The sequence below is a fragment of the Papio anubis genome, chromosome 10 (genome assembly GCF_008728515.1).
Source record: "Papio anubis isolate 15944 chromosome 10, Panubis1.0, whole genome shotgun sequence".
NCBI classification, from domain to species: domain Eukaryota; kingdom Metazoa; phylum Chordata; class Mammalia; order Primates; family Cercopithecidae; genus Papio; species Papio anubis.
The window spans coordinates 114,200,203-114,224,479 of NC_044985.1; the positions used below are offsets into that span (position 1 = coordinate 114,200,203).

Consider the following 24,277-nt stretch of genomic DNA (forward strand, 5'->3'; position numbering starts at 1 on the left):
CTCCTTGCAGCCATGGACAATGCCCCAGGAGTTCCATTATTTCCTTCTAAATAATCCAGCAGGATTTTTAGAAGTTCACACGACTTCTTAATTTGGTCCTGTCCCTTTCCCAACCCAGGTGTGTCTGACATTGTTTTCTGGATCAAAGAAGCTTTGCTTTCTTCACAGAGGCCTACAGATTCTCCATATACCAGCAGAGCATGGTGCATGCTCATCTGTCTCCAACCTCATCTGACAAGAACGTCTCCTTCCCTGCTGCCAGGAGGTGCCCCAGCATGGGCGTGTCTGCCCGCGAAGTTCAACCCTTAAGGAATCCCCTGCCAACCTGTGGCTCATTGGTCTGGAATTCCAGGTGCTGCTCTTAGCAGCACCTAAGCACATCCAGGGAAAAGCTGGCACCTTTATGTCAGTGCCACTCAGTGGCCTGGGCCTGCCTGCTGCCCAGAGGCAGCGAGAGGGGAGAATGTGAACCATACCAGAGCATACTGGTGTTGTCCATGCCAGGCTTTCTTGGGGCCAGTGTGCCTCATGGAGACTGGGATCAAAGGACAGCTGTGCCAGACAGAGGCTCAGCTTACCAGCCCTTCAGCCCCATAAAGTTGGGGAGTCATGAGGGGTAGCAAGAGTAAGAGAAAGAGAGAGAGACCTACAGGTGTGCAGTGCCTGATAGAAACAGTGACCTTGCGCACCGGAAAAGCTGTTCTCACCAGTGTCCTGATGCCTGGTCATTCACTCATGGGGAAAAGAAGGGCAGAAGTAGAGTGAGGGTAGAAAACTCCCTCCCCGACATTTTCAAATGTACCTGGACAAGCATCCTTATTCACAGCTGGAAAAAGTTGGATTCAGTAGAATGCCATTTTGAAAACATCGTTCTGAAGCGCTATCCCCTCTCGCCCCTGAATCCTCACTGGCTTCCACCCTCTGCTGACTTTGGGCCCCGGATTCCAGTGCCCCCAGGCTCCCAGCTGCCTCCCTGTCCCTGCCCCATGGTTCTGCCTGGAGTTCTGGTCCCTGGTTGTGTCCCGTGGCCCCATTCTCATGCGCCCTTTGCTTCTATTTCTTTACCTATGACTTTATACTGATGTAGAGCAAGTCTTCTCGGTCACTTCTTGTTCTTTGAGGAATGATGAATCAGAATCTAAATGGAAAATCTGGGCAGAGATAGAACAGCCAGCAGGAGCCACCCTGCCCTTCCATGTCTAGATCATCTGGGTTCCAACCTCCATCCGCCTCCAATGAAAAGCTTTTGTCTTCTCAAGATTCCAGTTACTTCTCCGAAGTTCTCTTCACCCCTGGCTGTTGCGAGGTGGCCCCGTAGTCAAGATTCCTTAAGCCCTTGCACGTAAAATGTTTGCCTTTCTTACCATGCTGGCTCCAGCCTCTGGTCCCAGGGGTGTGGACAGTTCTCTCTTACGTCTGGTTGATTTCCAGGAAGGCTAAGAACACTCTCCCCAGGTTATAATGCCAAGCATTTTGGTTCTCTCCAGCCCTGGGTCCCAATGTTGAGACCTACCTTAGTCCAGTTCAGGCTCTTCGATGGGCCTGAGAGAAGATTTAAAAGTTTCTAGCTTTACCCTCTAACCCTCCAACCTTCCATCCCCCACCCCCAGCCATCTCAGCAAGGGGAAGGGGCAAACATGGAGACTCCCCCCAGCTCCCATGTAAACTATGCCCCCTCTTAGAGGGCAGAGCAGCTAAGGACAATTTTGGTTCAAGGAAATTTGTTTGTTGTCCATTGCACAAACAAGTGGACTTCCGGGAGCTGGCCCTGCTCGTCCCCTGGGCCCTCCTTCCCTGGTCCTGCAGGTCTTGCTGCTTGTCAGGCCTCTCCTCCAACCCTCTGCCACATTTCAGAAAAGCTGAGAACCCCTTGGAGTGAAAAAGGAGGAGAAACACAGTGTTCATAGCCAGCAGGAGGTTAAATAAATACTTTCACTTCTCTTTTCCCCATCTGGGCGGAGCCCTTTCTGAGTCAGTCTGTTAGCCGACTTCCTGCTTGGGGCCTGGGCAGCCACACTGCACACAGGCTGGGCCCACGGAGGGGCTCAGAGGCCAGGCTCTGAGGCCCAGGCAGGGCCTAGGGTGAGAAGATGGCAGATGGTGGCGGCGACCTGAGCACCAGGTAAGTCTTTACCTCTCTTCCTTTAACCTTTATCTGTGGCAGTATTGGAGCTTTCATGCCTTATATTTCAGTTTGTGCCTAAGGCTTCACTTTACTTTAATCTTTCTTTGCAAGAACATAGGTGTGCAATGTAATATAATGAAATGAAAGAGCGTGTAATGGGGAAATTAGATTTTTTAAACGGGAGCAGGACAGCTGTTGGTGTGAGTCCAACTTGCCATAACACACGTGACTTTCTTGTTTTGGATCTACTGCTCAGCTGACCGGGATACTCTGAACATAGCAGTCGTTGGTGGCTGGGATTAACTGTTTCCTCATGATCTCTGAACCCTTTCGCATCCCTCAGCCTTCCTCTACCTTCACATATGTCACGTCCAAAAAGGTGGTTTAGAAAATAAGCACTCGAGGGTGAACACCTGGCTTACTTTTAAACATTAGATGCTGTGATCTCACCTGTCCTGGCAAGGGGCATCTGTCGGCTGTTCCCACGACTGGCTCAGGGTCTGAGTTCTTATACCATCAACCTTGATCAAATGAAGGAAAGGGAAGAAAAAGGCCCAAGATGACAAAAGGCTAAATATTTTCATTTTTACTTCAATTTCCTGTCCCAAGATGGGGGATACCTCTGACCAGAAGAGAGAAGGAAATCCTATCTTTTCTCTAGTAATGAATTCAGAAATAACATTACTTAATCTTTTAAATTTTTTAATACAAAAGAAATACACTATACATTATTGTTCATTAAATTTAAAACAGTGGAGAAGTATATTAAGGAAAAAGTCATCTTTACTACTCACCCATTCTTGTAGCTTCCCTTCCCAGTCCTGTGAAGAGTCTTGGGCACAGCTTTTCTTATATTTTTCTATGCATTTATGTATCTAATGCATTTTTTGTAAATACATAATTTATGTTCTTGTTTTGTAATAAATGACATTGCATGTGCTAGTCTGCATTTTGCATGTTTACTTATTTTAATAGTGGAAAACTTAAGAGATCTTTTAACCTTAATACATATAGATCTGCCTCATTCTTTTTATACATGCTATTCCATAGAATTGATATATGATAATTATTTAACTATTCTCCAGTTGAAGGACATTTAGGTTGTTTTTAAACTGTTCACATTTACCAATAAGCTATCATAACAATCATTTTTGTTGGGGGGGGGTTTACATCTATACAAGTATTTATCTTATCTCTAAACCTTAAAAATGGAATTATTGAGGCGCAGGGTCCAGTTATTTACTTGGTCCTGCCAAATTGTCTTTCTAGGAGTCTGAATGAATGTATTTCACCAATAGCGAATGCAACGAACCATTTTCCTACACACAGCCACGGTTTGCAAAGATGATGAATGAAGAGTTACATCTTGTTTTAATTTATATTTTCCTTACGATGTGGAAAATTGAACAGCTTTTCATCTTTCTTGGCCATTTAAATCCCCTCTTCTATAAATTGCTTATTTTTTGCCAGTATGATTCCGTTGAGGTGTTTGTCCTTTTTTTTTTTCATGATATGGGAGAATTCACTAAATATTCTGTAAGTATAAATATACTTTTCTTGTCCATGACCTTTGTATATGGTGACTTTTATCTTATTAAAGCTTAAAATTTACCATATAAGCCTCTTGTGATATGGATTTGTTAAGATAGATGCACCCTTGTTATAAATGAGGTGATGCTGACAACTTCTGTGAGCACTGATAGTTTTGACAGTTGTTCCTGTGTGAAGGTGGCAGATTCGCTACTACCGTTATTCCAGGAAGAGCTCCTCCTCTAAGATCTCTGAAAATGTTTTGGATTTTTAAACAGAAATGTTATTACATTGGAACCACTGTAGCCTTCACAGCTTTTATTTGCCCCTATGCTTTCATCTTTTCTGTTTTTTACTTTGTGTTCATAATAGTTGTCTCTAACTTTTCCTCCATGACAATTACCTTTGAATAGGTTTCTTGTTTCTTGTCATTTCTAATTTTTTAAAAATTGAGTGTTTATTTTTGAGGAGGGATCTTCATTTGTTTCTAGACCTCTGCAAGCTCCATAACCTCTTGCCATTCAATCTTCACAGTCTTGCTTTATTTAGGTTTGCCTGTGCTGTTAAGAACTTTGGGATATTCTCCTTATTGTCTCTTAGTTATTTTTCCAGACTGATTCTGTCTGATCTTGTGTTCCGTGTGCCTGTGGTGGCTTTACAGCTCCTCTAGCCAGGCTCAGCCCAGGCAGGTCACCCCAAACTTCCCGCTTGCTTAGTCACAGTCTGAATGAACTTGTTTTTTTTTTTTTTACATTTCCTGTTTTATCTGAGATCAAATTGGTTTTTGTCTGAGCTACAGTTTGAAGTCTTTGTTTTGATTCTTACCAGTTTTTCTGAGGACACCATGAATTGATGAAATTATCCTTTTCCCTCTTGATTCGCAGTGCTACCCTTTTTGGGAGTATAGAGGTAGGGTGTGCTTCTGTGTTCTCTCTTCTCTGTCCTTGGCCTGTGACAGCCCCACCTTATGCCAGTACCACGCTGCCACAGTGATGGCAGCTTCCCAGGAACTCTTGACATCTGAGGGAGCAAATCTCTTCCTCTTCCTCCGGAATGTCTTAGACTCCCAAATTCGCCTGTCAAAATCTTGAGATTTTGTGTGGAACTGCACTCAATCTATGAATCAGTTTGAAGAGAACGGACATCTTTATAATATTATGACTTTCATCTCGTGAATATGGTTTATGTATATTATTACTTTAAACATATTTCCTATTAAAATTTGTATTTTTCTCTCTGAAGGTTTTGCCCTTCTGCTAGATTCCTTTGTAGGTATTTGATATTTTTATGCCATTATTAACTAAAGTACTCCTCCCTTATCAACAGTTTTACTTTCTGAAATTTCAGTTACTTGCAGTAAAACTTGGTCCAAAAACATTAAATGCAAAATTCCAGAAAATAATTCATGAGTTTTAAGATACTTCGCATTCCGAGGAGTGTGATGAAATCTCATGCTGTCCCTCTCCATCCTGCCCAGGATGTGAACCATCCATTTATCCAGGGTATCCACAATGTTGACACTACCAGCCCATGAGTCCCTGAGTAGCTGTCCTGGTGATCAGATCGACTGTCGTGGTATAACAGAGCTCGTGTTCCAGGAACCCTTATTTTAGTCAATAATGGCCCCAAAGCATGAGAAGATTGATGCTGGCAATTCAGATATGCCAAAGAGAAGCCGTCAAGTGCTTCCTTTAGGTGAAAATGTGAAATTTCCTGAAAGAAAAAGATAATATGCTGAGGGTGTTAATATCTACAGTATGATGTTTTGAGAAAGGAAAAGAAACCACATTTATATAATTTTTAGTATAATACATTGTTATAGTTGATCTACTTTATTATTAGATATTGTTATTAATCTTTTATTGTGCCTTATTTATGTATAGATAGGGTAAAACGTAGTATATCCAGAGTTTGGTACTATCTGCAGTTTCAAGCATCCACTGGGGCTCCTGGAAGCATTCCCTGTGGGTACAAGGGAACTAGTGTACTAAATTTTATGTATGAATTTGCATTGGTGACCCATGTTCTGATCCATAGTTCTAGTTTTCATTCTTGTTTCAATACTGAAATGTTTTAGTTACTATGATTTTATAGGTAGTGTTCTGTAACCTACCTTATTGGGATTCAATTGAGAGACACTAAATGAACAGATAAATTTAGGAAGAATTTATGTTTTTAAAAAAATCCTGAATGACCCCAGTTAGAAACATAGCATCTCTCTCCATCTATTCATGAGTCTTTGAACTTGGGACCCTGTTGGGTCACTTTAGTGCTAGGCATTTTAAAATTGTATTTGTAAATAGGAATTCATTTTCCTGTTACATTTTCTAGTTATTTCTTATAGGCATAAGGGAAATCTATTGATTTGAGTTCCCTGATCTTGTGCTTAGGAGTCTTACTAAGTGGTCTTCTCTCTCTTAATATTGTCTCGTGTCTTTCTGGAGAAATAATTACATCTTCAAAAATAGTAGCAGTTTTGCCTCCTCTTTTTCAGAATTTATGATTTTACCGTATACTTTTCTTTTTCTATCTTACTTTTCTCTTTTGCCTTAGTGCATTAGCCAGGACTGCCAGTGTAATACTGAATAGTAACAGTAAAACTGAGCATTTTAGCTTTGTTCCTGAGTTAGAGGGGAATACTTATAATGTTTACATTGAGGCTTTCTGATAGACACCTTTTTTCAAGTTAAGGACGTTTTCTGCTGGCTCTGGTTTACTAAAAGTTATTTTTTTTTAATCAGGCCTGTGTATAGGATATTTATCAAAATGCCTACTAAAGAATCTTTGAGAATTGTATCATTTTTTCTCTTTTAATCTGTTTCATCCAGAGTAAATTATATTGAAACATTTTATGAATTCAGTTATTAATTTCACCAAAGTAAAACGTATATATAGCTTAAAGTATCAGTCGATAAGGCCTTCACAAACACAACTAGTTCTTTCTGCCATCTTCCCAGTCCATGTCCACTTTCCCAAATGGATTATCTTTAGCTTTTTGGCTCTTCCTTTTGTATTTACTTCTGTAATTTGAAATGATATGCTGATACAGCTCTTTGTAATTTTTCGAGTTTCAGACATTGATTCGTTCACATAATAGGACAGAAGATGAAGACTTTTTCTGTAACACTCCTTTTCATTCCCTGTCCATTCTCATAATACATTACAGTTGGAGGTTCATCAGTAATCAGTGTTACCATTATGATGACTATTTAAATGTTGTTCACAACCAAGTCATCTACTGTATTATAATTACATTTCCTTTCCTGTGCAACATCCCCCCCAACCCCCGCAAATAACTATTGCCCTCTTATATATTTGCTTGGATTTTGTGTATCCTCACTATGAATTCTTCCCAAGCACTCTGCAGAATTCTAAAATTCTTCTCAGTACAGTGAGACACATTGGGTTATTTATCAATTCCATTTTACTTTCTTGGGGAAGCCCTCCTGGAATTATCCATTCTCCTGATTCCATCAGTTCTGGTTAGTTTCAGTTTCCAAGGCTGACCTTCTGAAGCTTGACATCTCTCCTGTGTTGGGTCTTGTTTTGTGGATTACACGTATACCTCTTTCTTGCTTTACTATCTCATTTTGGTTTAATTTAATCTAATTACCACATTATCCAGTAGCCTCCTGACTAAGAGCTCATAGAAGATGTATCTCTCTCTCTCTCTCTCTCTGTGTGTGTCTCTCTCTCTCTCTCTATATATATATATATAAAATATTTTGTATTTTGTATATTTTGTTTTATACACACACACACACACACACACACACACATATATATATATATATATAGAGAGAGAGAGAGAGAGAGATAACCTACCTTACTGGGATTTAATTGAGAGACACTATATATATGTGTGTGTGTGTGTGTATATATATATATATAAATTGTACATGTCTGGAAAAAAATTTTATCCTTAATCCTCACAACTGCATAAATATTTGTTAAGTATAAATGCAGAGTTTGGAAATTAATTTAGTTCACTGTCTTGCAACTTCTGGCATTGCTCATAGGAAGCCTGATGCCGTTGTGATTCTTGATCCTGTCTTTCTATGTCACCTATTTTGCCTCTCTGAAACTTTCTGGCACTTCTCTTTAATCCCTTGATTCTAAAATTTCATGGTGGTTTGCCTTGATATGAGTGTTAAATTCATTTGTTGTGCTTTGCTCTTCAGGGCCTTTTCAAATGGACTTTATTTCAATTCTGATCATTTTGCTTGTGATATTATTTGATTATTTTTCTCCCTTCTGCTTTATCTCTCTCTTTTATCTTTTGGAATTCCTGTTAGTTGGATGTTAGGTTTCCTAGATTGATCCTCTAGAGACTCCGTGTTTTTTTCTTGAAAATCTTGTATATCTTCTTTTCTTGAATCTACCTTCTATGACATTTTCTGAGGACGTTCATTCCTTCTAGTGATTACAAAACTTCTGCCATTATATTTTTAATTTCCAAAAGCTCTTTTGAAAAGCTGGTTGTCTTTTATAGCATCTTGTTGTTGTTTCAAGAAATCAAAAATTTTCTCTCTAATAATGAGGATGATAATTTTTTAAATTTCATGTTTCTTCCAAGATTGTTTTGAGTGTTAGTTCCTTCCAGGTTTCTTTCCCAGCTCCTACTCCATTATTTGCTTGTTCTGAAAGAATTCATCAAGTGTCCATTGGGTAACCATTCACATTTAAGAATCAGACACTAAAAAATTTGATTAGGAGCTCTGTGCAAGGAATGCCTCTCATTGAGTGTGCCTCATTTCGATTTTTCATTTTCCAACTCACCTTCTGAAGGAATGGTGCCACTAATTCCTGACAACTTCCAGAGTTCAAAAGTATACACTGGCTTACTCCTTGTCAGCTTCCCCTAAGCAAGTAATCAGAATTTTCATTCTTTCATTCTGTGAAATTAGCTACCATATATGCACCTATCTTCCAAAATGTTTGGTTATCTCTTATTTGATGCCCTTTCCTGTTCCCTGATCTTTGCTTCTTTTCTACCTCTAACTCTCCCTCATAGGTGGTTTCATGGCATTTCAGAAGGAACACAGATGAATGCAGGTGTGTTCAACCTGCCAGGCTTAACCAAATGCATAGATTCGTTCTCTAATGTGACCTTTCCTGGAATCCCTGAGATAACACCTACATGGTCATGCCATATGACTCTTTCATCCACTCCCGGGTTGGATTTATTTATATTTTATCGTGGGATTTTACCTCATGTGTTTATAAGCAACTTTGTGACCTACAATTTTCATTTCTTATTTTGTATTTGTCTGGGATCGATAGCAGAACTATAGCAGCCTCATGAAATAACTGGGGGTGACTGAAATTTTGAATATATATGTATACACACACACACACAGACATATATGTATTAGAATGGTTTGTTTAATACAGACATCGTCTGTTCCTTGAAAGATTGCAGAAAATTGTCCATTAAATTATTTTAAACTGATGTCTGTGGAAGTATATTATGCATTTCCAAGCTCTGGAAGTATATTACGCTTTTCTCCTATTATTTTTAGTTCTTATGCTGACCTTTGAGCCAGTTTTGATCGTTTATATTGTCCTACAAAGTAACGATTTTCCTAGGTTCTCTTCTTATTGATAGAAAGTTGTATGGGAATTTCTTGTATAAAGTTTTAATCCTTTCCTTCTCTGAAGACGTTTCCTTTTTCCTATTCCTCCCATTGTTTATTATTGTTTTTTCCTTGATTTTTTGATCAATCTTTCCATTTTGTTGGTCTTTTCAATGAACCACCTTTTGGTTTTATTGATCCACTACTCTTATTTTCTGTTTGAGGTTTAATTAAATCTTGCTTTTCTTTATTATATTTTTCTGTATATTTTCTTTCCTAATTCTTTACTTCTCCTTTGTTGAGGGGATTACCTTGTGTTCTGTTTCTAATACATTGGTTTAAAACTGAATTTACTTGTCAGTATTTCCTATTTTCTAATAAATGCATTTTAGGCCATGAATGTTCACCTCTGTGGCACCTTGGAAATGTTTGGCCTTTATAATATATGGTGTTTTCATTGGAGTTTATTTCTTAGCCATTTGTTATTTTGATTTTGATTTCCTGGTTAACTTAAGAAGTGTTTGGAGGCAGCTTTTAAAATTTCTCAGTGGAATGAGTTGGGGAAGTCGTCCCCTGTCCTTCGGTTGCTCCCTCTGATCCTATCACATTGTGGTTAGAAAATGTGTTCCTTAAGATTTCCATTTGTGAGAGTCTATTGTTGTTTCTCTTGTGGCCTAGTGCATAGTCAGTTTTGAGGCTTCACCACATTTGAAAGGCAATATAGTGCAATGATTAAGAGTGTAGTAACTAAACCAGATAGTAGAGAGGGTAGGAGCAGGGAGGATCAACACTAGGATGATTGGGGAAGGGTGGTGTGAAGTCCAGCTCTACCACTGCATGCATGTAGAGATGGGGCAAGCCTTGTTTCTTCCCTGTAAAATGACGGTATTAATAATGGTGCTGTCAGCAGGCCGGTACAGGTTCTTGTCTTTGCCCCAGAAAAGAATTTGAAGGCCAGACCAAAGTGAAAGTAAAGAAGATTGCAGAGCAAAAGCAAATACACACTCAAGAGAGGAATGCAAGTGTGCTCAAAAGAATGAGCCATGCCCAACCTGGCCAGAGCTCACATGCTATATGGGTAAGCATAATGAAGGCATGGAATATTCCATCATAAGGGGAGGGATTGACTGGGTGCAGTGGCTCACACCTGTGATCCCAGTACTTTGGGAGGCCGAGGCAGATGGATCACCTGAGGTCAGGAGTTCAAGACCAGCCTGGCCAACATGGTGAAACCACATTTCTACTGAAAAATACAAAAATTAGCAAGGCGTGGTGGCAGGCACCTGTAATCCCAGCTACTCAGGAGTCTGAGGCAGGGAGAATTGCTTGAAAACGGGAGGTGGAGGTTGTAGTGAGCCGAGATCGCACCACTGCACTCCAGGCTGGGCAAGAGAGTGAGACTCCATCTCAAAAAAAAAAAGGGGGGGATTTTCTGGGTAATCAGTGAGCAATTCCCAGTTGGGGTGCCAGCATTTTCTTTAAATATGGTTAATTTGGAACTGCTGTGGTGTCAGGTCCATGATGGGAGTGGGAGGTTTCCCCAGGGAAGTTTTATGGCTGTAGGGGCATAATGCAGCCACATTTGTCATCCTACAGAAATCATCTAAATGTGTAAAGACAATCCAGTGCTTTAGGAACACAGACCATGATATAATTGCTTGAATTAAAAGTCTCCTAAGGTTAAAATATTTAGCTGTGATTACCTTTTTTTTTTTTTTGGTGTTATTGAGGTCTAATTGTATACATTGAAGGTGTACAACATAATGATTTCATGTTTATATGTGAAATGATTACCACAATCAAGTTAGTTAACATATCCATCATGTCACATAGTTACCATTGTGTGTGTGTGATGAGAACATTTAAGATCTACTCTCTTAGCAAATTTCAAGTATGTAATACGTTATTGTTTGTTTGTTTGTTTGTTTGTTTGAGATGGAGTCTCGCTCTGTCGCCCAGGCTGGAGTGCAGTGGCACAATCTCAGCTCACTGCAAGCTCCGCCTCCCCGGGTTCACGAATTCTCCTGCTTCAGCCTCCCGAGTAGCTGGGACTACAGGCACCCGCCACCACGCCTGGCTAGTTTTTTGTATTTTTTACTAGAGACGGGGTTTCACCGTGTTAGCCAGGATGGTCTCGATCTCCTGACCTCGTGATCCGCCCGTCTCGGCCTCCCAAAGTGCTGGGATTACAGGCTTGAGCCACCGCGCCCGGCCGTATTATTGTTAACTATAGTTTCCATACTACACATTAAATTCCCAGAACTTATCCATCTTATAACTGAAAGTCTGTGGCCTTTAACCAACATTTTCCCATTCCTCCCATTTCCCAGCCCTTGGCAACTGCTATTTGACTCTGTTTCTGTGATTCACCTTTTTTAGATTTCTCAATCTGAGTCTAATCTAGCAATGGGCTTGTCATACATGGCCTTTATGGTATATTTCATTTATACCCAATTTGTTAAACTTTTTTTTTTTTATCATGAAAGGATGTTGAAGTTTTCAAATCCTTTTCCTGCATCTATGAAAATGTTCATATGATTTTTGTCCTTCATTCTGTTAATGTTGCACAACACCTTTATTGATTTACGTGTTGCATCATCCTTGCATCCCAGGGATAAATCCCACTTGATGGTGATAAGTGATCATTTTAGCATACTGTTGAATTTGGTTTGGTTTGGTAGTGTTTTGTAGATAATTGTTCCGTCTACGTATATCGGGGGAATGACCTGCAATTTTTTTTCTTGTAGTGTTCTAATCTGGCTTAGGTATCAAGATAATGCTCATAAAATGAGTTTGGAAGTGTTCCTTGCTCTTAATGTTTTTTGGAAGAGTTTTAGAAGGATTGGTATTAGTTTCTTCTTAAATGTTTGGTAGAATTCACTAGCATAGCCAACTGGTTTTTCTTTAATGGAAAGTTGTTTACTTTTTCAATCTTTTTACTCATTATTGATCTGTTTAGATTATCTGTTTTTTCAGGATTCAGTTTTGATAGAGTGTGTATTTCTAGGAATTTGTCTATTTCTTCTAGGTTATCCAATTTGTTGATGTATAATTGTTCACAGTAGTCTCATGATTCTTTGTATTATCATGTTATCAGTTGTAATGTTTCCTCTGTCATTTATAAGTTTATTTAAGTCTTGTCTCTCTTTTAACTTGGTTAGTTTAGTGAAAGATTTGCTAATTTTGTTTATCTTTTCAAAGAACCAATTCTGAGTTTTGTTTATCTTTTCTATTGTTTTCCTATTCCCTATTTATTTCTGCTCTAATCTACATTATTTTCTCCCTTCTGCTGCTAACTTTGGGTTTACCTTATCTTTCTTCATCAACTGTAAAGTTAAATGATTTAAGATATTTTTCCTAATGTAGGCATTTATAGCTATAAACTTGCCTCTTAGAACTGCTCTTACTGCATTCCATAGTTTTGCTATGTTGTGTTTTCATTTTTGTTTGCCTCAAGATATTTATAAGTTACCTTTTTGGCTTCTTCTTTGACCTATTGGTTATTCAGGAATGTGTTGTTTAACACCTTCCATTATTTATATATTCTGTACAGAAGTTATAAATTCTTCAAATTTCCTCCTATTATGGATTTCTAGTTTCATATTATTGTGGCCAGGAAAGACACTTTATATTATTTCACTTTTGAATTTGTTAAGACTTCTTTTGTGGCCTAACACATGATTTTTTTTTTACTGGAGAATGTTTCATGTACACTGAAGCAGAATGTGTATTCTGCTGCTGTTGAATGAAATGTCCTGTATATGTTCATTAGGTCTATTTGATCTAAAGTCTGGTTCAAGATCAATGTTTCCCTATATTTTTCTGTCTGATTGATCTATGATTATTGAGGGTAGAGTATTAAAGTCTCCTACTAACATTGTATTGCTGTTTCTTTCTTTTTTCAGTTCTGTTAGTATTTGCTTTAGTTATTTAGAAGTTCCAGTGCTGTATGCAAAAATATTTACAGTTGTTGTATCCCTTTGATGAGCTATCACCTTTATCTTTATATATTGATCTTCTCTATCTCTTGTGGCCATTTTTTACTTAACGTATATTTCATTTGGTATAAATATATTCACCTCTGCTTTCTTTTGGTCACTTTCTGCATGGAATATCTTTTTTCATACCTTCACCTTCAGCCTACTTGTGTTCTTAGGGCTAAAACAAGTCTGTCTGTCTCTCTCTCTCTCTCTCTCTTTTTTTCCTTTGGCAGAGTCTCACTCTGTCACCCAGGTTGGAGTGCAGTGGTGCTCTCTTGGCTCACTGCAAACACTGCCTCCCAGGTTCAAGCAATTCTCCTGCCTCAGCCTCCCAAGTAGCTGGGATTACAGGTACCTGCCACAACACCCAACTAATTTTTATATTTTGGGTAGAGACGGAGTTTCACTATGTTGGCCAGGCTCGTCTTGAGCTCCCGACCTCAAGTGATCATCCGCCTGGGCCTCCCAAAGTGCTGGGATTACATGTGTGAGCCACTGCACCTGGCCTAAAATGAGACTCTAATATGCAGCAGATTGTTTGATCTTGTGGGTTTTTTTTTTTAATCCATTCAGTCACTCTATTTCTTTTGATTAGATAATTTAATCCATTTATTGATAGATAAGAACTTACTATTGCCACTTTGTTAATTGTGTTCTGACGGCTTTGTAGTACCTTTTTTCTTTCTTTTTTTCTCGTTGCCCTCCTTTGTGATTTAATCACTTTCGAAACGATCTACTTTGATTCCTTTCACTTAATCTTGTTTATCTACTACAGGTTTCTACTTAGTGGTTACTATGAGGCTTACATAAGATATTTTATAGCTATACCATCCTATTTTAAGCCAACAACTTCAATCACATGCAGAACTCTATACTTTTACTTCTCCCCTCCCTCACATTTCAGTCAATTGATGTTACAATTTACATATTTTTAATATTTTGTCTCCAATAACAAATTACTGTATTAGTGTATTCTCACACTGCTTTAAAGAACTACCTGAGGCCAGGTGCAGTGGCTCACGCCTCTAATCCCAGCACTTTGGGAGGCCGAGGTGGGTGGATCACCTGAGGTCAGGAGTTTGAGACCAACCTGGTCAACATAATGAAACCCTGTCTCTACTAAAAATACAATAATTAGCCAGGTGTGGTGGCATGTGCCTGTAGTCCCAGCTACTTGGGAGGCTGAGGCAGGAGAATCACTTAAACCCAGGAGGCAGTGAGCCAGGATAGCACCATTGCACTTCAGCCTGGTTGACAGAGCAAAAGCAAGACTCTGCCTCAAAAAAAAAAAAAAAAAAAAAAAAAAATAGAACTACCTGAGACTGTGTAATTTATAAAGAAAAGAGGTTTAGTTGACTCATCGTTCCACAGACTCTACAGGAGGCATGGCTGGGGAGGCCTCAGAAAACTTACAATCATGGTGGAAGGGCGAAGGGGAAGCAAGCACATCTTCACATGGCTGCAGGAGAGAAAGAGAGTGAAGGGAGAAGTGCTACACACTTTTAAACTAGATCTCATAAGAGCTCACACACTGTCACAAGAACAGCAAGGGGAAAATCCACCCCTATGATCCAATTCCTCCCACCAGGGCCCTCCTCCAACACTGGGGATTACAATTCAACACGAGATTTGGGTGGTGACATGGAGCCAACTATATTAATTGCTATAGATATAATTATTTTTAATAGTTTGTTTTTTAACTTTTATACCAGAATTGAAAGTGACTTATGCACAATCATTACAATATTAGAGATTTCTGACTTTCACTATATATTTACCTTTACTGGTGAAGTTTTGTATATTTATATATTGTTATGTTGTGAATTAGTACCATCTCATTTCAGCTTGAAGAACTCCCTCTAGCATTTCTTGTAAGACAGGTCTAGTGATGTTGGACTCCTTCAGTTTTTGCTTGTTTGGGAAGGTTTTTATCTGGCTTCTGAAGGACAGCTTTACCAGGTATAACATTCTTGGTCAGTAGAGTTTCTATTCTTTCAGCATTTTGAATATATCACCCTAATCTCTCCTGGGCTGAGAGGACGTTTCTGCTGAGAAATTCACTGCTAGTCTTATGAGGGCTCTGTTATACATAATGAGTTATACTTTCCTTGCTGCTTTCAAAATATTCTGTCTTTATCTTTTGATAATTTAATTATAATATTTTGATGTCAAATTTTCTTGTTCAATCTGTTTGGACACCTTTGGGCCCAATGAATCTAGATGTTCATTTCTCTCCCCAAATGTGGGACGTTTCCAGCCATTACTTCTCTAAATGTACTTTCTGTTCATTTTCTCTCTCTCTTCTCCTTCAGTAATTCCCATAATTTGCATGTTGTTTTACTTGATGGTGTCCAATAAATCCCATAGGTTTTTTTAAAACTCATTTTTATTCTTTGCTATTTTTGCTCCTCTGAGTAAATAATATCAAATGACCTATCTTTGAGTTCATTTAGTCTTTCTTCTGCTTGAATGAGTCAGCTGTTAAAGCTCTCTATTAAATTTTTCCATCCAGTCATTGTATTTTTCAGATCTAGGATTTCTGGCTTTTAAAAAATGGTTCCTGTTCCTTTCTGGCATTATAACTTTGTTTATATATTGTTTTCTAATTTTGTTGAGTTGTCTATCAGTGTTTACTTATAGTTCACTGAACTTTTTAAAGAGAATTATTCTGAAGTATTTGTCAGTAAGTTCATAGATCATTATTTCTTTAGAGTCAGTTATTAGAGCATGTTAGTTTATTTTAGTGGTATTATTTTTTCCTGATTCTTTATGATCCTTGCATCCTATCATTGGTGTCTGCACATTTGAGGAAACAATAACCTCTTCCAGTCTTTATAAGTTTGTTTTGGCAGGGAAAGCCCTTCACTAGTCAGTCCAGCCTGGAGTTCTGGACAGGTCAGCTGGTAGCATACATGGACAGGCAGAGCTTTCTGTTGAGATCTCTTGCTGGGCAAGATCATTGCCTGTGCTCTGAGATTGGATAAGGCTACTGCTGGTCTCTATGGTTGTTTGGATGTTTTGACTGGACCCTTTTGCTGGGCAGCAGCTAATGGCCAGGCTCTAAGATGGGACAAGGCCTTAACCTACTGCTAGGTGTGATCACAGGCTGGGCTCTGTGATTAGGCAGAGTTGAAGGCTGTGTTCCACAGTTGGGTGGTGCCACTGTATTAGTTATTCTCCAGAATAGGGCCACTTGCTGTGCTTCAAAGTTTATCAGAGTTGCTACCATGTGCCCAGGTTCAGTGGGACCACAGAATATACCCCACCTTTAGGTACTTGCTGCAAGCTGGGCTCATAAGTCAGGTAGCAGAAATTTCTTGAATCCCTGGTCAGGCAAGGCTGCAAGTTGTGCCCGACAGTTCAGAAGTGTCACTGGCTGGGCTGTGTGATCGGGTAGGACCACAGGCTATGTTCTACATTTGGACAGGGTGACTGGTTCTACTCCCTGCCTGGGCATGGCCACAGGTTGGGATCTCTGGTTGCTTGGGGCCCCAAAGCTGTGCCCACCGTTGAGAGAGGTCATTGGCTTGGTTTCCTGCCCATGCAGGTCATTGGCTGGGCTTTGCACCTGGGCAGGGTCTCAATTTGTTAGCTGGGCTAGAGACCATAGCAGGGCTAGAGACCATACTCTGTAGTTAGGCAGGGTGGCTGGCTTGATTACCTGCCTGGAAAAAGACATATGCTAGGATTTGAGGCTGGGCAGAATCTCTTTGGGGGGTTCCCTGGTCAGGCAAGACAGAAACCTAAACACCTTAGATGGACTGGGCTGCTGGCTAGGCACCCAAGCTAGTTAGAACTGCTGACCATGCTGCCTGGCCAAATAGGGCCACCAGGTTGCCTCTGCAGGTGGACAGAGCTGCTGGCTGAGCTCTCTGATAGGGTGCTGATGTCAGGAGCACAGTACCAGCATGATGATCTATGCATTGGCCACTGTGAGCCCTGCCCTCACTTCTTCAGTTCTAATCAAACCCAGGTGGTCCAGTCCCACTGATTGCCCGTTTGTTTCCCATGAGGCAAGACAGAATTGGGCCTCCTAAGAAGCAGCCCAGAATGCCAGGGAAGCTGGGTGTCCTCTTTAGGCTCCCCACTAGAGAAACCTTAGGCTCAGGGAAAACCTCTTGGTGTGGCACTGTGCCAGCCTGGGGGAGGACCCATTCCTCTTAACCTTCTAATGTGGTTTTTCTCAGGTTTTGTGGTCCAAGGGAGGTAGTTCAGCCTCTCTTGGGTTCTGAAATTTTCACAAAGGCATCCTTGTCTATGGATAGTTGCTAATGAGTCTTTCTGGGAGAGAGACTAAAGCCAGAAACCTCCTATTCTTAGTGACATCCCATCCTGGATGTGCCTTTTAAATCTAAGGTTCTAGTTTCAGCTCTGGAAAACTTTTTTTAAATTTGATTTCCCTATTCTCATTCTTTCTATTCTCTTCTGGAATTCCCTTTGGCAGAATGTTGAAACATCTTATGCAAAAGAAAAACCTTCTTTCTTCACATTTTCCATATCTTTCCCCCCAGCTATATTCCAGAAAGAAAAATGTGACTCACTAAGTTACTCTTCAACTGAGTCTATTCTGCACACCCAACTTTATTTTTTAACAGCTTTAATGAGGTATAATTTATATACTGTAAAATTCTCCCATTTTAAGTGTGTATCTCAATGATTTTTAACGGAATTACAGAGTTCTGCAACCGTCATCACAATCCAAGTGTAGAATATTTTCACTACCCTTAAAAGCTTCTTCATGACTATTTGGGATCAATTCCTGCTCCTATTCTCCAGCCCTAGGCAACCACCAATATACTTTCTATCTCTGTAGTTTTCCCTTTCCTGGACATTTCATGTAAATGGATCATATACGGTCTTTTACATCTGGGTTATTTCATTGAATGTAATATTTTTGAAGTTCATCCGTGTTTTAGCATGTATTTATATTTCATTCCTTTTTATTGATGAATTGTATTCCTTTATATGGCTCTATCAATGGTATTTTTTTCATTTGCCAGTCAATGGAAATTTGGATTGTTTTTATTTTTTGACTATTATGAATAATGCTGTCTTGAGTATTTGCATACAAGCCTTTGTGTGTATATACATTTTCATTTCTAGGTAGATATTTAGGAGTGAAATTATTGGGTTCTATAGTAGCATTATGTATCACTTTTTAAAAATCTGTCTTACATTGTTTCCAAAAGACCATTTTACAGCAATGTATAAGGTTCCAGTTTTTCCACATCTTTGCTAAAACTTGTTATTTTCTGTCTTTGTAGTCATTCCAGTGGATGTGTTTTGGTATTTTGTTGTGGTTTGATTTTGCTTTTCTCTAATAACTAATGATACTGAACATCTTTTCACATGTTTTTATTTTTCACATGTCTTTTGGAGAAATATCTATTCAAATCATTTGTCCATTTTTAATTGGCTTGTCTTCATATTGAGTTGTCAGAATTCTTTACATATCTGAATACAAGTAGTTTATTAAAAATATGATTGGCTAATGTTTTCTCTCAGACTGTGACTAATCTTTTCTTTCTCTTTATGGTATATTTGAGGCACAAAAGATTTAAATTTTGTTAAATTTTAACTTATTTATTCTTTTAAGGATTATACTTTTGTTGTAGCTAATTCTTTGTCTTACCTAAAGTCACAAAGATTTTTGCCTGTGTTTTCTTCCAAAAGTCTTATCATTTTTGCTGTTTTACAAGACTACTGCATAATTTGGGGAACCCAGTGAAAAATGAAAATGGCGGGGGGAATCCTTGTTCAAAAATTATTAAGGATTTCAAAACAGTGAAAGCAGACACTAAACTAAGCACAGAGTCTTTTGTGACTGCACAGGGTGCATGTCCATAAAGCCATCCCTGCTTTTACATTTAGATCCATGATCCATTTTGAGTTGATTTATGCATATGGTGTGAGGTAAGGGTCTAATTTCATATTTTTGCATGTGTCTATCCAGTTGTACTAGTACTATTTGATTGAAAAGACTATCTTTTCCTCATTTAATTGCCTTGGCACTTTTGTGGAAAATCAATTGACCAAAAACCTAAGGATTTATTTCAGCATTCTCAGTTCTGTTGTATTGATCTTTATATATATTTATGCCAGTACTGTCTTGATTCATGCAGCTTTATAAGAAGTGTTGAAATCACAAAGTATGTCTTCCAACTTTTTTCTTCTTTTTCAAGACTGTTTTGGATATTCTGGGTTCTTTGCAATTCCATGTAAATTTTAGTATCAGCCTCTCAATTTCTGCAAAAGGCCATTTGGGATTTTGATAGGAATCATATTGAGTCTTTAGATCAGTTTGGAGAGAATTGCCATGTTAAACATATTGAGTCTTTCAATCCATGAACATGGGCATCTCTATTTATTTTGATCTTTAATTTCTCTCAGCAACATTTTGCCATTTTCAGCCTACAAGTCTTGCATTCTGTTTGTTCAATTTATTTTTAAATGTTTTATTATTTTGCCTACCTTTATTTTTGAATTTACAAACTCAACTTTTAAATTTCTAAGTTTCCTAGTTGGTTGAATGTTATTCATAACTTATTCAATATTAATATTATTATTATAGCTTATAATAAGTTATGGGGTTATTAAATATACTTACTCAAAAGTCTTATTCTGTTTACTCTATTATTTCTATTCTTGGATATTACCTAAAAAATGGTAAAAGAAAGATCTGAAGGGACCTGGTTAGAACTCTGAAACTGCCCACTAAGCCAGTGTTAACACCTGGGGTGTAGTGGTTCCATGTCTTCCTTAACATTTATTCTGCATTTTATATACAAATGAAAGACTTTTTTAATTTATATAAAAATGTGATCATAATATATTGATCTAAACATGATGTTTTCATTGAACAAGAAAACTAAGACCATCTGTCCAAATTACTAGAATTAAATAGCTATGTAATAGTTCAACAGTGTATATTTACAGTAATGTACTTAACCAGCCAGCTGAATAGACAATTAGGTTGTTTTCAGGTTTAGGAGTATATGTTATTGTTGAGGGATTTTTCCTGGTAAAAACAAATGCTTCAACAAAAATTTTGCATTTATGAGCATCTAGTCAACAAATACTTACGGAACACCTTGTATATATCAGATACTCAAGAAAAATCAGTGGACAAAACAGACAAAACCTCTGCCCTCATGGCATATATATTTTTGAGGAGAAAAGAGACAATAAAGAATATGATAAACAATAAGTAAATAAGTAATTCATTTGGCATATTAGGGAGTAGTGAGGGCATGAGAAAAAGAAATAGAGGCAGATTAGGGGCTTGGGAGTATGGGGGCATGCTAGGGGGATTGTGATTGTGATTTTTAGATAGGTTGGTCAAAGCAGACCTCATTGAGAAGGTGATAGTGAAGCAAGGATCTAAACGAGACAAGGGAGTTAGTTCACTACATAGATATATGTGTCTGTGCTAAGCAGAGAAAATAGCCAGTATCAAGTCCCTAATGGTGGAGAATCTCTGGTGTAGTCAAGAAACAGCAGAGGTGAGTGTGGCCCAACAGACATGAGCAAAAGGAGAGGAGCAAAGGATGTATCATTTCAGACCCTTTGAACAGTGTAAGGATCTGTCTTTCACTCTTGAAGAAATTGGGAGCATTGAAAGTTCTGCAGTTCTTGTTTTTATAAGATGGATGTTGTCTTTTTATTTCTATAGGATAGATTCCAAAAGTGGATCTGCTGGGTCAGTCTGTAGTATATCTTAAAATTTAGTAGATGTTGCCAAATCTTTTCTGAAAAGGCTGTAGTAATTCATGCTCACACCAGGGATGAGTAAGTGTCTGTTTCTCTGAATCTTCTCCCGTGTGACACAGTGTCGCTAATGAAATTCTGTTTGCCAGTCTAATGGGTGAGCAATAGTTTCTCATTGATGTTTTAATTTTTATGTATTCACATCTTTATTAGACATTTTCATTTCCTCATATTTAAGCTGCCTGTTCAGGTCCATTTTGGAGGGGCTATTTGTTGCTTTTTATTAATAGACTGTAGTCTTTGCTCATTAATATCAGATATATTAATCCTTTGTCGTATATATTGAAAATGCTTTTCTATACTCTTTTATATCTGTATTGCTTTTTAAAAACATTTTAACCTATTAAGAGAAATCTTCCTTTAACTACTCTCTTCTCAAATTTTTCTTGTCTGACTCAGGTATTTGTTCTGTCATTTAAATATTTACATTATTTGATTCAGGTTTTTTTCCAACTTTTATTTAAGTTCGGGGGTACATGTGCAGGATGTGCAGATGTTCTACATAGGCAAAAGTGTGCCATGGTGATTCGCTGTGTGATTCATTCCATCACACAGGTGTTAAGACTGGCATTCACTAGCTCTTCTTCCTGATCCTCTCCCTCCTCCCAGCCCCCGCCCTCCGACAGACCCAAGTGTGTGTTGTTCCTCCTCATGTGTCCATGTGTTCTCGTCATTTAGCTCCCACTTATAAGTGAGGACATGCAGTCAGCACTATTCACAATAGCAAAGACATGGAGTCAACCTAAATGGCCATCAGTGATAGACTAGAGGAAGAAAATATGGTACATATACACTATGAAATACTATGCAGCTATAAAAAAGGAATGAGATCATGTCCTTTGCAGGGACATGGATGGAGTTGCAGGCTATTATCCTTAGCAAACTAATGCAGGAATATTTTATCCAGTTTTAATGGGGTTCCGGGTTGCAAGGGCACCATACTTACATAATAATTTCAGAATAATGGATGTTTTAAAATTACTACCTTTTTTGTAATTGGAGGCCTTTCATAATCTCTGTTTATTTAGATCTTATTTAATTTTCTTCAATAAGATTTTTATAGTTTTCTTCATATAGGTCTCATACCTTTCAGATGTTTATAAATATATACATTTGTATTTGCTATTGAGTCTGAGTGTTTTTTTAAATGTATGTCATTCCAAATAAAAACTATTAAGTTTTGTATATCTATTTTCTATTCATACTCTCATATGGTTTGGCTGTGTCCCCACCCAAAATCTCATCTTGAATTGTAATCCCCATAATCTCCAGGTGTCAAGGGAGAGACTAGGTGGAGGTAATTGAATCATGGGGCAATTTCGCCCATTCTATTCTCATGATAATGAGTAAGTTCTCATGAGATCTGATGGTATAAGGGGCTCTTCCGCCCTCACCTGGCACTTCTCCTTCCTGTTGCCTTGTGAAGAAGGTGCCTTGTTTCCCCTTTCCCTTCCACCATGATTGTAAGTTTCTTGCGGCCTATCCAACCACACTGAACTAAGTCAATTAAACCTCTTTCCTTTATAAATTACCCAGTCTCGAGCAGTTCTTTATAGCAGTGTGAAAACAGACTAATATATACTCCTCAGTAAATTTTTTTTCTAGTTCTTATGAATTGTATTAGGTCTCTAGGTTTCCTACATATATAATTATAGAACATATTGTACACTATTTTAGTATTTCTATCAATTATTTTATTTTCATATCCTATTGCATTAGCTAAAGCTTCTAAAATATATATATGTGAACACATATGTATATGTGTATACACACACACATATATATGTAAAAGATGGTGGTAATGGTAGACATCCCCATATTGTTTTCTATTTAAATTTCACCATTAATGTTTACTAAAACATTTGCTGATTTTAGAGACTTCATGTTGTGTTCGTTTTTATTTCAGAAAGAGTTTTAATTTTAAAAAAATAGCTGCTAGGACTTATAAAATTCCCTTTTAAACCCATTCGTGAATATTATAGAGACTTTCTAAAGCTGAACTATTTTTTGTTTCATTCAATCTCATTGTCATTAGTTTTCTCTTTCTTCTTGGTTCTAAATAACCTCTAACTACAAGTTTTATTTCATCTTTGATCCAACACAGTGTGCTTTCTTTTGTTTTCTAAAATCTTAAGTAATTTATTTTCTTTATGAAGTCTGTTTCACCTCTAGTGATCATAACTTTTTGAGACTTCTTTTGTGGCTAAGATTATGCTGAATATTGATATATATTTCAAGGATATTGAGAAATATGTGTTCTCCTGTTTTTGTTGTTGTTGTTGTTGTTGTTGTTGTTGTTTGGGACAGAGTCTCGCTCTGTCACCCAGGCTGGAGTACAGAGACGCGATCTCGGCTCACTGCCTCCTCTGCCTCCCAGGTTCAAGCAATTCTCCTGCCTCAGCCTCCCGAGAAGCTGGGATTACAGGCATGCACCACCACGCCTGGCTAATTTTTGTGTTTTTAGTGAGATGGGGTTTCACTATGTTGGTAAGGCTGGTCTCGAACTCCTGACCTCGTGATCTGCCCACCTCAGCCTCCTGAAGTGCTGGGAGTACCAGAATGAGGCACCATGCCTAGCAGTGTTCTCTGTTTTTAAGTCATAAGATTAAATATTAAATCATTCTTATTAATTTATCCAGAGCCTGTATACTTTGTCCATTTTTATGTAAAGAGTCAAAAACTGGAGGTGAATTGTTTTTCAATGTCCGTAAAACATTTGTCTCATGACTTGTTTCTTGAATTTTGATTTGACGTTAAATGGGAACAGTCTTGCTTTTTGTTTTATTGACAATTGCATACCATAACTTGCTGATTTTCGATTTTGACATTTTTTGTGTCATTTTGTCCTAGTTGTGTCCTTAGTTGGATTCTCTTCGATTCCAATCAACATTGATATCATCAATATTGATGATTCTTTTTCAATATTATTAATATTGCCTTTCAATATCATTTTTCCTTTACATTCTGTTTAAATAATTTTTCATACTTTTTCCATTTTATCTTTATTTTATTTCAATAGTTTTTGGGGAGAACAGGTGGTTTTGGTTACATGGATAAATTCATTAGTGGTGATTTCTGAGATTTTGGTGCATCCATCACCCAAGCAGTGTACACTGAACTCAGTGTGTATTCTTTTCTCTCTCACTCCCCTCCCACCCTTTCTTCTGAATCCCCAAAGTCCATTATATCATTCTTATGCCTTTGCATTCTCATAGCTTAGCTCCCACTGATAAGTGAGAAGATAATGATTCTTGGTTCCATCCTAAGTTACTTCACTTAGAATAATGGTCTCCAACTCC

The 24,277-nt window shown here is 38.1% G+C and overlaps 1 protein-coding gene across 14 annotated transcripts in view; it reads left to right on the forward strand.

Moving 5' to 3' along the window:
• Positions 1-1,967: 1,967 nt before the first annotated feature.
• Positions 1,968-24,277, forward strand: part of SP100 (SP100 nuclear antigen) — a 121,613-nt gene continuing 99,303 nt past the window's right edge. For 4 of the 14 annotated variants that reach the window (XM_021924082.2, XM_009183274.4, XM_021924083.2 and 1 more), the window contains exon 1: positions 1,973-2,122. In XM_021924082.2, coding sequence (XP_021779774.2) covers positions 2,091-2,122 — 32 coding nt within the window. In that variant the 5' untranslated portion in view covers positions 1,973-2,090. Of the gene's footprint in view, positions 2,123-24,277 lie in introns of all 14 variants that reach the window. The other 10 variants (XM_021924077.2, XM_021924080.2, XM_021924081.2 and 7 more) reach the window with 6 other exon arrangements.